This window comes from Brachionichthys hirsutus, chromosome 17 (genome assembly GCF_040956055.1).
Source record: "Brachionichthys hirsutus isolate HB-005 chromosome 17, CSIRO-AGI_Bhir_v1, whole genome shotgun sequence".
NCBI classification, from domain to species: Eukaryota; Metazoa; Chordata; class Actinopteri; order Lophiiformes; family Brachionichthyidae; genus Brachionichthys; species Brachionichthys hirsutus.
In genome coordinates, this window is record NC_090913.1 from 6172355 (window position 1) to 6187606 (window position 15252).

General features: G+C 45.9%; 1 protein-coding gene across 1 annotated transcript; it reads left to right on the forward strand.

Annotated features, from left to right (window-relative positions):
* Positions 1 to 99: 99 nt before the first annotated feature.
* LOC137906980 (transcription activator BRG1) lies at positions 100 to 12537 on the forward strand. The gene is made up of 34 exons (XM_068751284.1): positions 100 to 192; positions 438 to 570; positions 1184 to 1714; positions 1883 to 1981; positions 2810 to 3068; positions 3418 to 3544; positions 3662 to 3835; positions 3939 to 4112; positions 4187 to 4384; positions 4524 to 4556; positions 4824 to 4954; positions 5346 to 5403; positions 5485 to 5591; positions 5715 to 5862; positions 6003 to 6166; positions 6253 to 6319; positions 6438 to 6548; positions 6664 to 6906; positions 7003 to 7116; positions 7249 to 7356; positions 7580 to 7666; positions 7848 to 7894; positions 7986 to 8152; positions 8279 to 8442; positions 9017 to 9244; positions 9361 to 9438; positions 9526 to 9744; positions 9909 to 9987; positions 10033 to 10171; positions 10322 to 10424; positions 10541 to 10642; positions 11113 to 11245; positions 11757 to 11896; positions 12454 to 12537. Exons 1-34 carry the CDS (start codon positions 100 to 102, stop codon positions 12487 to 12489), a joined length of 4794 nt encoding a protein of 1597 aa, XP_068607385.1. The 3' UTR covers positions 12490 to 12537.
* Positions 12538 to 15252: the final 2715 nt, after the last annotated feature.

Below are 15252 nucleotides of genomic sequence, written 5' to 3' on the forward strand. Positions count from 1 at the left end.
TCAACTCCAGATCCCCCTATGGGGGGCACCCCTCGTCCGGGTCCCTCTCCTGGTCCGGGTCCCTCCCCAGGACCCTCCCCTGGTTCCTCGCACACTATGATGGGGCCCAGCCCTGGTCCTCCCTCCTCGGGACACCCACAGCCAGGGCCCTCTGGATACAGCCAGGGGGAGAACATGCACCCCCTGCACAAAGTACAAACACCCATCCTCCCACTGTGACTCGGCACACGAGTTTCAGAAGTTATTTACGACCTCATTTAAGGGGCTGAAACTTGAAATTGCGAGGAAGCGATCTGCAGACGGTTAAATCGTACATTTTATTTGATACTAATGTGCCCAGCATTAGAATTGTATTTCTAAGATGAGATTTGTGCAAAAAATCTTCTTCCCAGAGGGATGGATACTGTCAGTTTAACATTGTTGAATTCCTCCCGCAGTCCATTGAGAGCATGCACGAGAAGAGCATGAGCGAGGAGAGCCGCTTCAGTCAGATTAAAGGACTGTCTCTGAGACAGGGTGGACACGGTGGGATGGGCCCCCCACCCAGCCCTCTGGACCAACACTCGCAAGGTAGGCGTGCTGAACGGAAGCGCCCTCGAGCCACTTCGGCATTTCCAGGATTGCGTTACGCAAGGTTTGCCTTCACGGTTCTTGTAAATTATGAAACATCTGGGGTGTTGTAACGTAGTTCTTGCTGGCACAAGCTTTGATCTGGGCCATGTGTCCATGCAGCTGGAAGTCATTGAGTACAGTTTCAATACATGTAGTCTCAACAGTCAGGAGGAAACTGCTTCGCGTTGTGACTCAAAGTTAAGACAAATTATGAGATGACAATCTGGCAAGATTTCAAAAGTGTTTTTCCACGTCATGCTGCAGGCTCTTGTTGAATGAAGAGTTATGCCTGTCTAGTTTTACATGAGACGGTCTATATCACATCTGCAGCAGCTGGAACGCTGCTTAGCTTAGCATAAACGGCTGAACAGCGAGCCTTTCTCCGTCCAACAGCTCATTTACTCAATGTCAACCACAAAAAAATAAAAAATGCTTCTAAGGCAGAGTCATTTACTGTCCTCATTTGGGCTGGCTTCCGGGTAAGTATGCCTATTTCCCAGAATTCCGACTTACTCAGAGATGACTAAACGTCTGCCGTATCCACCCACTTACCTGTCTTCCTTTCTGGCAGGTTACCACTCTCCATTAGGGGGCTCTGATCACGCCAGTCCTGTCCCTTCAAATGGTCCTCCCTCTGGACCTCTAATCCCATCATCCTCTTCTTCCTCCTCCTCTGGCGGCGGCGGCGGCGGCCCCAGCTCTGCCTCCACACCTTTAGATGGCGCCGGTGCCGATCAACACACTCTGGGTCCCAGCAATCGATCTGGCCCTCCAGGACCAGGCCCCAGCCCTGGACCCAGTCTCGGCTCCAACATCCCCAGCCTTGGATCAGGCCTTGAGCCCGGAGGCCCAATAGGCCCCACTCCCTTTAACCAGAACCAGCTACACCAACTCAGAGCCCAAATCATGGCTTATAAGATGCTGGCCCGAGGACAGTCCCTTCCGGACCACCTCCAGATCGCTGTTCAGGGGAAGAGGCCGATGCCTGGGATGCAGCAGCAGCAGCAGCAGCAGCACATGCCCAGCCTGGCTCCTGGAGGTGGATTAGTGGGTGGACCAGTAGGACCTGGACCTTTTGGCTCAGGCTATAGTCGAGCTCATGGTGAGCATGAATGTGTAATGTCTGCGGTAACGAGAAGCCTCACTTTACAGTATAGCTGTATGTTAAACCGAATTCTTACGCTCTCGTCGAATGAAAAAGTCCAATAATCCTGCTGTCAAATTATCCAAATAATCCTTCAGACACAACAGTGTTGTTTTGTTTCTCTAGGATTGATGGGTCCCAACATGCCCCCACCAGGCCCATCAGTTCCTCCAGCTGGTATGCAGGGACAAAATCCCAACGCACCTCCAAAGTCCTGGCCTGAAGGTTTGTGGTGTCTGTTTGTTGTTGTCAAACGGACGGACTCTGATTCTTAAAGGACAGCTGCTGCCGTATGTCCATAGAATTCTATTTATTACCCCATAATCCGTGTGAGCGAGTGTAATCAGTTAAAGGAATTAGCCTCTTGTTTATGTGTCATTTGGGATTTTCTTGGTTACAATGATTAATGTTCATGGCTTCAGTATTCATTTCTTATTGCAGACTCTAACAATATAGACACTCATTGTCTGGGGATACATTTCTTATCGTATCCTTTTATTCCAAAGAAGCATTCTTGCAAACAAAACCAAAAATTGTGTTGACTACATTTTCATTCAAGACATTTCAAATCCTGCATTATTCACATCCCTGCCCATTTGCCAGCGGCCCTTATCCTCTTTTGCGTTTGGTCATTCCTGCCCATGTTCCTTGTTGCCTTTTTTTGCCATCAATTGCTAATTAACAGTTAGCAAGCTTTCAAGATTCATTCATTCATTCATTCATTCTCTTCACTGATTAATCCCCAAATCCAGATCGCAAGAGGCTTTAAACATGAAATACCACCATTTTTAGAACTCAACATTCTGCAGTCTATATTTCTTGAGCGATCTCTGGAATATTTATTTTTGCAATTCCATTAAAATAACATTTTTAATACAGACCTTCTTACATGTACGCGTCATGAGAGGACAGTGTTTCCTGCTGACTTTAATCAAGGCTGCGTCACCGATATATCCAACATGCAACAGAGACATAACTATCGTTAGTAGTTACACCCCCTGCGGTACGCCGGACATTGACATTTCATTTATTCCCTCGTTTCCTTCCGTCCAGGCCCCATGGTGAATGCCGCGGCCCCCTCCAACGCTCCCCAGAAGCTGATCCCCCCTCAGCCCACCGGCCGGCCTTCCCCTGCTCCCCCTTCAGTTCCCCCCGCTGCCTCCCCGGTCATGCCACCGCAGACCCAGTCTCCTGGCCAGCCGGCACCCCCGACTCCCCTGATGCCTTACCACGCCAAGCAGAACCGCATTACCCCCATTCAGAAACCCTGCGGCCTTGACCCGGTGGAGATCCTGCAGGAGAGGGAGTACAGGTACGCCAGGGTCGCCTCTCTTTTTGCGTTCATTGAGTACAAAATGAATAAATGACACTTTTGTATGTTGTGCTGTAAGTGCTGCAGCGTTGTCTTTGAATATTTCCAAAAGCATCGCTTGATGACTTGCCCTGCGATGAACTGGCGGCTTGTCCAGGGTGTAGCCCGCCTGTCGCTCGTGGGGCAGGCTCCAGCGCGAGCCCGTGACCCGATTACAGGATAAAGCGGTCAAGAAAATGGACGGATAGACGGATCACTTGATTACCACTAACTCTTTCGTGCCTATTGTCTTGTACCAATACAAATGTAGAAAGAAATAACCGCAGCGTAATATGTTTCTCTCCCTCAGGTTACAGGCTCGTATCACTCACCGCATCGCGGAACTGGAGAACCTGCCCGGTTCTCTGGCCGGTGATCTGCGTACCAAAGCTACCATAGAGCTCAAAGCCCTCCGGCTGCTGAACTTCCAGAGACAAGTACGCCGTGCATCGTCAAACCGTCACCTTTAACCTTCCCAGCGTCGCGTACGTTCCTTATTTTGGCAGCGCTGGTGTTATTGAGGATTCCATGTTTGTATATTTATCCATTCACAGCTGCGCCAAGAGGTGGTGGTGTGTATGCAACGCGACACGACCCTGGAGACCGCCCTCGACGCCAAGGCCTACAAGAGGAGCAAGCGCCAGTCGCTCCGTGAAGCCCGCATCACGGAGAAGCTGGAGAAACAGCAGAAGATCGAGCAAGAGCGCAAACGCAGGCAGAAGCATCAGGTAGAGGGCGTTTGTGGCGTCGCCCCCGATGAGGCTAAAAGCAGGTTTTCCCCCGCTACGTTTTGTCTTGTGTTCTTCACCTGTACTTGCGTTCTGATGTTAGGAGTACCTCAACAGCATCCTGCAGCACGCCAAAGACTTCAAAGAGTACCACCGGTCCATAACAGGCAAGATGCAGAAACTGACCAAGGCTGTCGCCACCTACCATGCCAACACTGAGCGGGAGCAGAAGAAAGAGAACGAGCGCATTGAGAAAGAGAGGATGAGGAGGCTTATGGTAACGATGGCACGCCGCCGCACAAGCACGCGCGTCAATGCGTTTCAGCACCGTCGATGTGTCTGTCCTCCAAGGCTGAGGATGAGGAGGGCTATCGGAAGCTGATTGACCAGAAGAAGGACAAGCGCCTGGCCTACCTGCTGCAGCAGACGGACGAGTACGTCGCCAACCTCACCGAGCTCGTCAGAGCGCACAAAGCCGCGCAGGCCCTCAAGGAGAAGAACAAGAAGAAGAAGAAGAAGAAGAAGGTACTGAAAGCAGCAGGAGGACGTGTACGCGTTGTTTTCCCAGATGCAGTGATCTAATTACATTCACTTGTGGTGTTTTCTCCTTTAAAGCATCGTATTTTGCGATCGCTGTCTCTGTCGCCTTCCTTCCTTCCTTCCTTTCTTTCAGTTGGAGATTGCTGAGGGTCAGACTCCATCCTTGGGGCCTGATGGAGAGGTGAGCTGATACTCGTCTGCACTCTGTATAAGGCCAATCGCAGTGGAAGAAAAACGCGTACGCGTACATTATGTCATTCTGTGTATATTCAGAAGGTGACATGACAAAACAGTAAAGCGAACGCTGAAAGAGCGTTGTAAGATTATTTATATCGGTTACAAGAATCTTAGGTTTTTGCTTGATAGTCATTATCTGTTAAATTTAGCAGAGAGCAGCAGCATTATCAGCCCTCGTGTGTATCTGTTTACATTTTACTCCCCCCCGCAGCCTCTGGATGAGACAAGCCAAATGAGTGACCTCCCTGTGAAAGTCATCCATGTAGACAGTGGGAACATCTTGACGGGACTCGACGCACCCAAAGCCGGACAGCTGGACACCTGGCTGGAGATGAACCCTGGGTGAGCCCGGCTGTGGAACAGAGATGTGTGTGATGGAGCCGTCTCTTCATCGTCTGCTGCTCTGTTACTGATGCTGAAGGACATTAAAGATAATTCCATTTAAAGTTCATGGTGACTTTTCATCAGCTGGTTTGAGTTGAAGTTGTGATTTTGATTAACCGTACAAACAATTTGAAAAGGAAAAAAAAAAACTGATAATAATTTGACATACTAAATGTGTCCAATAAGCAAAAAATAAAATGACAAATAAGTTATTTGTCAAGTTTAAAAATATGTTTCAATCAACCTTTCTCCGTTTTCTACCATGTCATGAAGACGAAGGTGCCAGCCGGGTTGAAATGTTCCGTTACCGAGGCTGTCCTAATTTCAAGCATGCTTTTATTTTGTCTAGCTACGAGGTGGCTCCTCGCTCGGACAGCTCGGACAGCGAGGACGAGGAAGAGGAGGAGGTCAGTCGTTTTAAGAGGCGTGTGCTTGAAGCCAGTTTCACATTCACGGCTCCACTTTGTTGACCAGCTGTCTCGCAGGAGGAAGAGGAGGAGCCTCAGCCGTCCGCTACTCCGGTGGACGACAAGAAGAAGATTCCGGACCCCGACAGCGAAGATGTGTCGGAAGTAGACGTCCGACACATCATCGAGTGAGTCCAGATGGAGTACATTTTTAGAACCAAATATCTTCACAAAAATATGTGTGGTTCATTAAAGGCATTAAAAATGCATTTAACGTGATATCTTAACATTCTCGTGTGTTTCTTCTGCAGAAATGCAAAACAGGATGTGGATGATGAGTACAGCGGCGCGGCATTCGCCCGGGGGCTCCAGTCTTATTATGCTGTGGCTCATGCTGTCACAGAGAAGGTGGATAAACAGTCCACGCTGTTAATAAATGGGCAGCTCAAACAGTATCAGGTGAAGATCAGATCAATTTTACACGACATTCTCTTGCCCCACGCGAAGACGTCTTTGAAAGGGACGTGGTTGCTGTGTCGTGTCGGGTAGTCTTTCCTCTCGTGCTTGACTGCCCCCTCCTCATCCGTCTCATCTGCCAGATTAAAGGTCTGGAGTGGATGGTTTCCCTCTACAACAATAATCTGAATGGGATCCTGGCGGACGAGATGGGTCTGGGGAAAACCATCCAGACTATCGCCCTCATCACGCACCTCATGGAGCACAAGCGGCTCAATGGACCCTCCCTCATTATTGTACCTCTTTCGTGAGCTAATCGTCATCGAAACTTTATCGCATGTTTTTATTTGTTTGTCAATACCAATCCGGTTTTTTTTTTTTTTTGATTGACAGAACTCTTTCTAACTGGGTGTATGAGTTTGACAAGTGGGCACCAACCGTCATTAAAGTATCCTACAAGGTGACTTCCTGCTGCCGCACCACCCAAAGCAGACGCTTCTTATTGCAAAACGGCTAAATTCATGTTCCTCCTTCTTCTTCTTCTTCTTCTTCTTCTTCTTCTTTTTTTCCCTTGTCAGGGGTCTCCTGCTGCCAGAAGAGCCTTCGTCCCCCAGCTGCGCAGTGGGAAGTTTAATGTTTTACTCACTACTTATGAGTACATCATCAAGGATAAGCAAGTACTGGCCAAGGTGAGACGAGACGTACGCCCGCAAACAAACCTTGGCAGGCGTGCAATAATTCCTGGAGCGGTTTAGTAGTAGCTTTGTGCAAACGCACGCCTCCCTTTTCTTGTCTCGTCACCAGATTCGCTGGAAGTACATGATTGTGGATGAAGGCCACCGCATGAAGAACCACCACTGTAAGCTGACACAGGTGCTGAACACCCATTACCTGGCCCCACGGCGAGTTTTGCTGACTGGAACGCCGCTGCAGAACAAGCTGCCTGAGCTCTGGGCATTGCTGAACTTCCTCCTGCCCACCATCTTCAAGAGCTGCAGCACCTTCGAGCAATGGTTCAATGCCCCTTTTGCCATGACCGGAGAGAAGGTGGCGAATTCTGCCAATGTCGCGTTTGATTTTGAACCGATCTCTGATCGATGACGTCCAACATGCCAAATATATGCTGTTTTTTTTCCCCTCCAGGTGGACCTTAACGAAGAGGAGACCATCTTGATTATCCGCCGTCTCCACAAAGTACTTCGCCCTTTCTTGTTGCGCAGATTAAAGAAGGAAGTGGAGGCGCAGCTTCCAGAGAAGGCACGTGTTCCTAAATATAGTAAAATAGTAAATATGAAGAAGATCTGTTGGGCTTGCTTCCAGTCTTGAATCAGTTGCTGCCTCTCCTTTTTTTTTTTTACATTAATTCCCCTTTTCTGTTCTGTTTCTCAGGTGGAATATGTCATCAAGTGTGACATGTCCTCTCTTCAGAGGGTGCTGTATCGACACATGCAGGCCAAGGGGGTGCTGCTCACTGATGGATCAGAGAAAGACAAGAAGGTGAGGGACTTTTAAAAGGTTTTGTCCTATAAGGTTAAAGGTTTAAGGGGGGGGGGGGGGCATTATTTAACCAAATTTTTTTGTTTGTCAGTGGCATAAAATAAAATAATAATTGCACTTAGAGTCTGGTGAGATTTTGTGTACGGGCTGATTAGTCCAGCTATAGTTTGAATGAAATGATAATAAAACGTCTTGTGTGTTCCATGCACATTGTGTTTGGCAGGGTAAAGGAGGCACCAAGACGTTGATGAACACAATCATGCAGCTCAGGAAGATCTGTAACCACCCTTACATGTTCCAGCAAATAGAGGTAGCGCAGAGGATTGGGACGCAAACACATTGTTTCAGTGTGTTGTGCTACAGATTGTCTGGAAACAGAATATATTATTTTCTTTTCATATAATAGTGACTTGAACAACATGAGCTTCAAAATAAAGTCCCGCGCTGTGGATTTGCTAAATGATGCCGCAAACTTTGAATTGTTTCTGCAGGAATCCTTCTCTGAACATTTAGGATTCTCTGGCGGCATAGTCCAGGGGTAAGTACTTCTTCCGCTTTAGGTCGTGAGCTCATTGCAGACGCATAGCCATTGAAACCACTGTAACCCAAGCCCGCCGGTCTTCCATTAGTGCTGACTTGTATCGGGCATCGGGAAAATTTGAAGTGTTGGATCGAATCCTACCAAAGCTGAACGCCACAAACCACAAAGTGCTGCTCTTCTGTCAGATGACGTCACTAATGACAATCATGGAGGACTATTTTGCCTATCGCAACTTTAAGTATCTGCGCCTGGATGGTGAGACTATTTTACTCTATTTTGTCACATTTCCTCGAGTAATACTTTCTATCTTTTATGTCTGTCGTGCTTTTTTTCCTTAATTTCCTTTTCACACCCTTGTGTTCTCATTCTCCTTCATCCCAGGTACTACAAAGGCAGACGACAGAGGAATGTTACTGAAGACGTTCAACGAACCGGGGTCGGATTACTTCATCTTCCTGCTGAGCACCAGAGCTGGAGGCCTGGGCCTGAACTTGCAGTCTGCCGACACCGTGGTTATTTTTGACTCTGACTGGAACCCGCATCAGGTGCGAATCACATTTACCATGAACAGGACATTTGAGACGCACACCCATGCCCCATCTGTGTAACAACACAAACAGGTTCTCTTCCAGTTCTCGTACTTGATTTTGAACTATTCCTAATATTTGGGGGGGGTACCAGGGACCTCGGATCAGGAACCAGAGTTCAAGACAGTGAGTTTGTTTGAGTTGAGTTAAGGTACTGCTGGGAAGAGAAGGTATTGTAGGCTTCCAGAAATCAAACAAATCTTGCAGAATTATTTGATGTATCATTTAATCTGCTTTTTTGTTGACATTTTCAAAGTCTGCATAAACGTAGAACTTATTTATTCTCACATAACTAGAAATGAAACGAATCCTTAAGTAACAGGTGTGAAGACGTAACATCAAAGCATCGCTTTTGTCCGACTTCCACAGTGTGAATGCTCCATGATGCTCTTAGATACGCAAAGACAGCCGTTCACCATCGGCCCAATTTCTTTTCAAAAATGAAATCTGGAAGTCTTTATGTGCGCTGCAGCAAATGAAGAGCCGCCACGGTCGTGACAGTTTGCGAATCTCTCTTTCTCAATCGGCCCAGGATCTGCAAGCGCAGGACAGAGCGCACCGCATCGGCCAACAGAACGAAGTGCGAGTGTTGCGTCTTTGTACCATCAACAGTGTGGAGGAGAAAATCTTGGCTGCCGCCAAATACAAACTGAACGTGGACCAGAAGGTCATCCAGGCCGGCATGTTCGACCAGAAGTCTTCCAGTAACGAACGCAGGGCCTTCCTGCAGGCAATCCTTGAGCATGAGGAGCAAGACGAGGTCTGGGGGCAGGAAGTGTGTGTGCGCATTAATGTGTGTAAGCCCCAAAGACACACATTTTTTAACGCGTGCGCTTTCATGTGTGCTGCTCGCCAATGTGTGTCCACTGTATTCAGGAGGAGGACGAGGTGCCAGACGATGAGACGGTCAACCAGATGATCGCCAGGAGTGAAGAAGAGTTCGACCAGTTTATGGTTGGTGTGCCTAATGCACCCGGAACCTTCTTCCAAACATGCTCTTTTCTCTTCCTTTTTCATTTCCTCCCTCCGTCCCTCCCTCAGCGTATGGACCTAGACCGGCGTCGCGAGGAGGCCCGCAACCCGCGGCGGAAACCTCGTCTGATGGAGGAGGACGAGCTGCCAACTTGGATAATGAAGGACGACGCCGAGGTTGAACGCCTGACCTGTGAGGAGGAGGAGGAGAAAATGTTTGGACGAGGTTCTCGGCAGCGAAAGGAGGTGGACTACACTGATTCACTGACTGAGAAGCAGTGGCTTAAGGTTGTTTGCCTCATGGGGGTCGGGCAGAGCAGAGAAACAGATGTCAAATTCAAATGAAAAGCAGAAAATTACCATTTGTCTTGCTTCCTTTGCTCGTCTTTCAGGATAGCGCTGATTCTCCTTTGGCGGTCTGCTCGTTATAATTGTGTGTTTCTCCTGCGTAGGCAATAGAGGACGGCACACTGGAGGAGGCGGAGGAGGAGGTACGTCACAAGAAGACAACCCGCAAGAGGAAGCGGGACCGTGACCTGGATCTACCCGGTCCCTCTTCCTCCATGGGGGGGAGAGGAAGAGTAGACAAAGATGATGATGGGAAGAGGCAGAGGAAAAGGGGCCGGCCACCTGTTGAGAAACTTTCCCCCAATCCTTCCGTCCTCACAAAGAAGATGAAGAAAATTGTGGACGCGGTAATCAAATATAAGGACAGGTAACAGAGTTTGTCTGCGTTTGTCTGCGGCGCATTCAACTTTACAAGTAATAGCGATGTTGGAAACTGTTTCATCGGTAATGCAAGAAGAAAAATCAGAGATTTGATCAATGCAGTGGCTAATGATGATGTCACTTCCTGCAGCGCCAGTGGGCGGCAGTTGAGCGAGGTGTTCATCCAGCTGCCTTCTCGTAAAGAATTGCCCGAGTACTACGAACTTATCCGCAAGCCCGTGGACTTCAGAAAGATAAAGGTATGGTCTCTCTCTATCGAGGGAGAGGAAAGCTCATACGACAAACCGTCGGGTTATTGATCGAGGTCAAAGATACAAATAACTTCTGTTGCTGTTTGATGCCGTCTTCGTCGTAGGAGAGGATACGATGCCATCGCTACCGCACGCTCGGTGATCTGGAAAGAGACGTTATGCTGCTGTTCCAGAATGCTCAGACCTTCAACCTGGAGGGGTCACTGGTGAGGCTCCGTGTGCATTTATCATGAACGCGTGATGTGTTGTATCTTACAAAGCTCTGGATCTATAGATCCAGAAGAATCCGCCATGACTGAAAGTGTGCTGTTTGTCAATAACCTCTAAACTAATAATGACATCGACGTCGATCCAATCGCTAAGGTTTTGTTTTCATGGTTAAGGAATCTAAAAATAAAGATAATATACATTTCGGACAATATTTTTTTGATGCTTGGCGCGGGTATGCGCTTTTCTAGTTCTAAATGCTTTCCATGGGCTGTCAAATTATAAGAGAACATTTATGCCTAAGTTGGGATGTGTTGTGCTCCACGCAGATAACTTTATTTTTCTTTTAAAAATCAGTAATCAAACGTAAACCGTGGATGCTGAAAGCGATTGTTTCTGTCAGTGTTACCTTCATGTCTGCAAGTGTTGATAAGAATTGTGGTGTACCATGTTTATTTCATGTGGGCAGATATACGAAGACTCCATCGTCCTCCAGTCAGTGTTCACCAGTTTGAGGCAGAAGGTTGAAAAAGAGGAGGAAAGTGAAGGAGAGGAAAGTGAGGAAGAAGAGGAGGAGCCGGAGGAAGGCTCAGAGTCAGAAAGTAAGTATGTCTGTACACAACTGGTGTTCCTTCGCCTCAACATAACAAGTTTGCCGGTGAGGCTGCATCTATTCTTTGAGATGCTGTGAGTGAAAGGGTGCTTTTTGTGTGTGTGTGTGTGTGTGTGTGTGTGTGCGTGCGTGCGTGCCACAATGCCACTTGCATGTCTTTCACACTTTCTCAAGAACGCTACAAGTCGAGACTTATGACAGACAAACTGGTGGCTATAAGAACGGTGGTTGACTCTACAACACAACGGCAGCTGGTTGCAGCCGTTGCTTGATTGATTTATGTTGGTTTGCACTGTGAAAGTATAGTTTAATTTCTGCACAATAATTTAATTAAATGATTGTGTAGAAAATATTATTGCTCTGTTCAATGGCTTCATGCAAAACACATTTGGGGTCTATTCAATCAAGTTGGTTTATTTTACCGAAGATGGGTCTTTTCTTTTTATTCTTTGTTTTATTCCACAAATATGTTTGTGTGTGAATTTCCCCCCCCCCCCCAGCTCGCTCAGTGAAGGTGAAAATCCGGCTGGGGAGGAAAGATAAAGCGGGAGATCGAGGGAAGGGTCGCACCAGACGAACGGGGCGCACCAGAGCCAAACCTGTCGTCAGTGACGACGACTCCGAGGATGAGCAGGAAGAGGTAACTCGCTCTGTCTGTACATGCAAACACTCTCAGTTTCTGTCGTAGGGACCCGGCGTCGTGTCAGGCGTCCTTAACGTTTATTGTTCAAACCAAAGAGTCCAAGGGAAACAACAACAACAACAACAATCAAACTGCAAACTTCTATCAGTGCCCAAGTCAAGGTGAACTGCCAGATGACATCAGATGGCAGACGGCACTCTGTTTCTAAATGTAAATTTCCATTCAGTGCAGTTTGTAGATATTGACGTGTCATTTTCACATTAGTTAACAATGAATACTTATTTTGCTGCTCTTATAGAGACTGAGGCCATTCATTTTTTTGTGTGTCCCTAAATTTAAAGCAAGTTCTTCATATTTTAAGATGCCTTTTTTATTTCCTCAGGATCTCAAGCCCTTTTTTGAACTTTTCAAAAGTCAAGAAACATTTCTCATCTAGTCATCAAAGTTTTATTGGGTATATGCTGATCTGCATATACCTATACACTGTTCTAAGGTAGGAAAGCTCTTAAGAATATTCCAAATACTTTCTAGTTGTCTCCGTATCTCTCCTCTAGGAGCGCTCCCCCAGTGCCACTGATGAGGAGTCCTGAACGGCACCGTAACGTGGAGGGAAGGGGGATCAAAGCACTGCTGAGTAAAGTCAAAATGTCTCCATCAGTTAAATGTCATTTGACTGAAATTGGTAGGAGGCTTTTAATACTGTCAATACAGGATCCACCACATATTATTACTTAACTTACCACTAAGACATTACATGTATTTTAAGGTACTACGGTAAAAAAAAACATTCCCTGAGCCATAACAGTTTAATTTGTTTCTGTGTAAAATGGCTCAGAAACACTAAAACGCATAAATATATGCTTAATGCCAAATTTAATTTGTAGTTTTTATGAGATGATGATTGATATAATATTGTGATTCATTGAATGAATCACAATATCAGAATGTAGAACACTGCAGTCCCTCCTACGCCTCCCAGTGTTGACTTTAGACAAAGAAAATAAACTAAAAAAAATGTACATTTTTTTCTTCTCTCATTAAAGAAGCTGCTAATGAACAAAAAAAATGTAATGAGTAGCAACAAAAGTGCGATCGCCGTCGATTTATAGATGGCGTCTCCACACACTGCATTTGAGATGACTTTTTTTCTTTTGTCGGTTTGGTACAATATGATGCAGTTGGAAAAATATTTGTAATTATGTTTCAATATATACGGTAAATGAATATATTAAGACAGTATCAGCCGAGATAAAGTGCTTCTAAATCGTCGGTATCAAGCTCCACTTGACTTGGAGTCTTCTCTAGCACTCCATTTAAATAGCATTTATACATTGCAAGCATTCAACCGGCTATAATGAAGGCAAAAACAGCACGCATTTATAGTAATATATGAGTCTTTATAGATGTATATTAGATATAATTAGCCTATAAAGTTAGGATTTAGGTTATTACACTTTTACTACATTGTTATTGGTTATGTGTTTCTGGACCAATCTTCACTTATGGGTGGCCTACAGGAGGACACGCTTTCATTATAGTGTAGTAAGATGAGTACTTGTTACATTTTTATTTCCTGCTAAGAAATGTGAAATAGGGAGACTTGAAGAAAAGTGTTGCTCTTCTACCAGCAGTAAACGTTTAGTTTATTAAATATCCCGTTAACAAACAAACAAATTAATTTCAGCTCCCATGAAGTTGACATGCGACTTTTTCTTTTCTAATAAATCACAATAAAAACAATGTTTTTAAGGTAAGCTTGTAGGAACTGACTCAGAATAATTGAATGTAAAGAGCAAATGCTTTTGGACTGAGCTGCTCCCACCCTGGGGCGGGGGGGTGACGGGGGGGCTGCCTTGCTCCACCCTCCTGCTGGACACAGAGGTGAACAAACCTGATAGTTCACCTCTCTTTGCTGCAGCGATGTGTTGAAACTTCCATCAGTCACTTTGGAGCCACTGTGATTACCAAGGTGTGTGTGTGTGTAAATATTGTGTGTATATATATGGTACAGTTGAAACAACAATCTGCTCCACCTTGCTGCTGCTTTCCTGTTAAACGTCCGGTAGAAGTACTCGTTTCTGCTGATTGTAGGATAATAAGGCGATAAATCGTTGACAGGCATTGTAACTGTTTCGTCCTCAGTTGTTGTGTGGTGACTTTAGCTTTTTCAGAACATGTTGATGTACTTTGGACTTTCTGATTTTGATTTCAAGACAAAAGACCAGAGGGACGGTGGCTCCTCTCTGCTTGTGAACGCCTCCTGGCTGTGCGGTGTTGGATATCCTGTATAGAGTATTATTTTTTTTTTGAGTAACATGTCAATGCACGTGTGTGCAGCTCGTACGTTCAGTACTGTACTTTTTCATTACGCTAGATAACTAGGATGAAGAACATACAACCAAAGCGTTGATGCTAACTTATTGGAATCTGTCTTGTTTTTTTTTGTGTTGTTGTTGTTTGCTGGAACTCAAACTGTATCAATAAATTGCAGTTCAAAGTGCATATTTTTGTCCGTGATGAAATCACGTTGAGAAAAATGTGGTTTCAGCTTCCAAAATATGAATTCACTGAAAGTATAAATGTAATGTTATGTAAACAAATGGTTCAGCAGTGTTAGCTGAAACAAACAAAAAAGAATCCCTTTATGTTCAGACATTTCACAAATGTAATAAATAATCCAACAGATTAATAATAAGCATACCCACAACAAATGCATGTAAAGTTTTACTAGTGCAGATCAAACCTGCTTCCTCAGGTTAAAGGTCAGCAAAGTAGAAAGCTAAACTCTCAGCGGTGCGGCAGTGACATCTGCTTTACTGGCATCCAATTTGGCTTGAATGTTTTAGGCCCTTTTTGAAAATGACAAAGGAAAGAAAATGGTGTTGAACTAAAAACTGTGAAATGTAATGCCTTTGTTTGGCCACTAGGAGGACGTCTTATACAAATGCAGGCCAGTTTGTGATGAAAAGGAACAATATTTTTAAACCTCCTGCATTTAGAACTAAAGGGAAAATTTAACACTCAAATTGATGTGCTTCCAGCATAACATGAAATATAAAATCAGAGCATCTCCCTCAGCTGGGTGTGTGTGTGTGTGTGGGGGGGGGGGGGGGGGGGGGGGGGGGCTGTGTTGGTACTGGAGGGGAATGACTCAGTTTCCCAATTTCCAGGAAGTTTCGCAACTCAAAACAAGCACGCGTACACACACACACACACACACACACACACACACACACACACCGATATTACTTGTGTCCTCTGTTTGGGCGTGTTAACAGTGTGTATGTGTGCAGCCAGAGTATGTAATCCATCCGCTATTTCAACATTCCACAAATACCCCCCCCCCCCCCCCC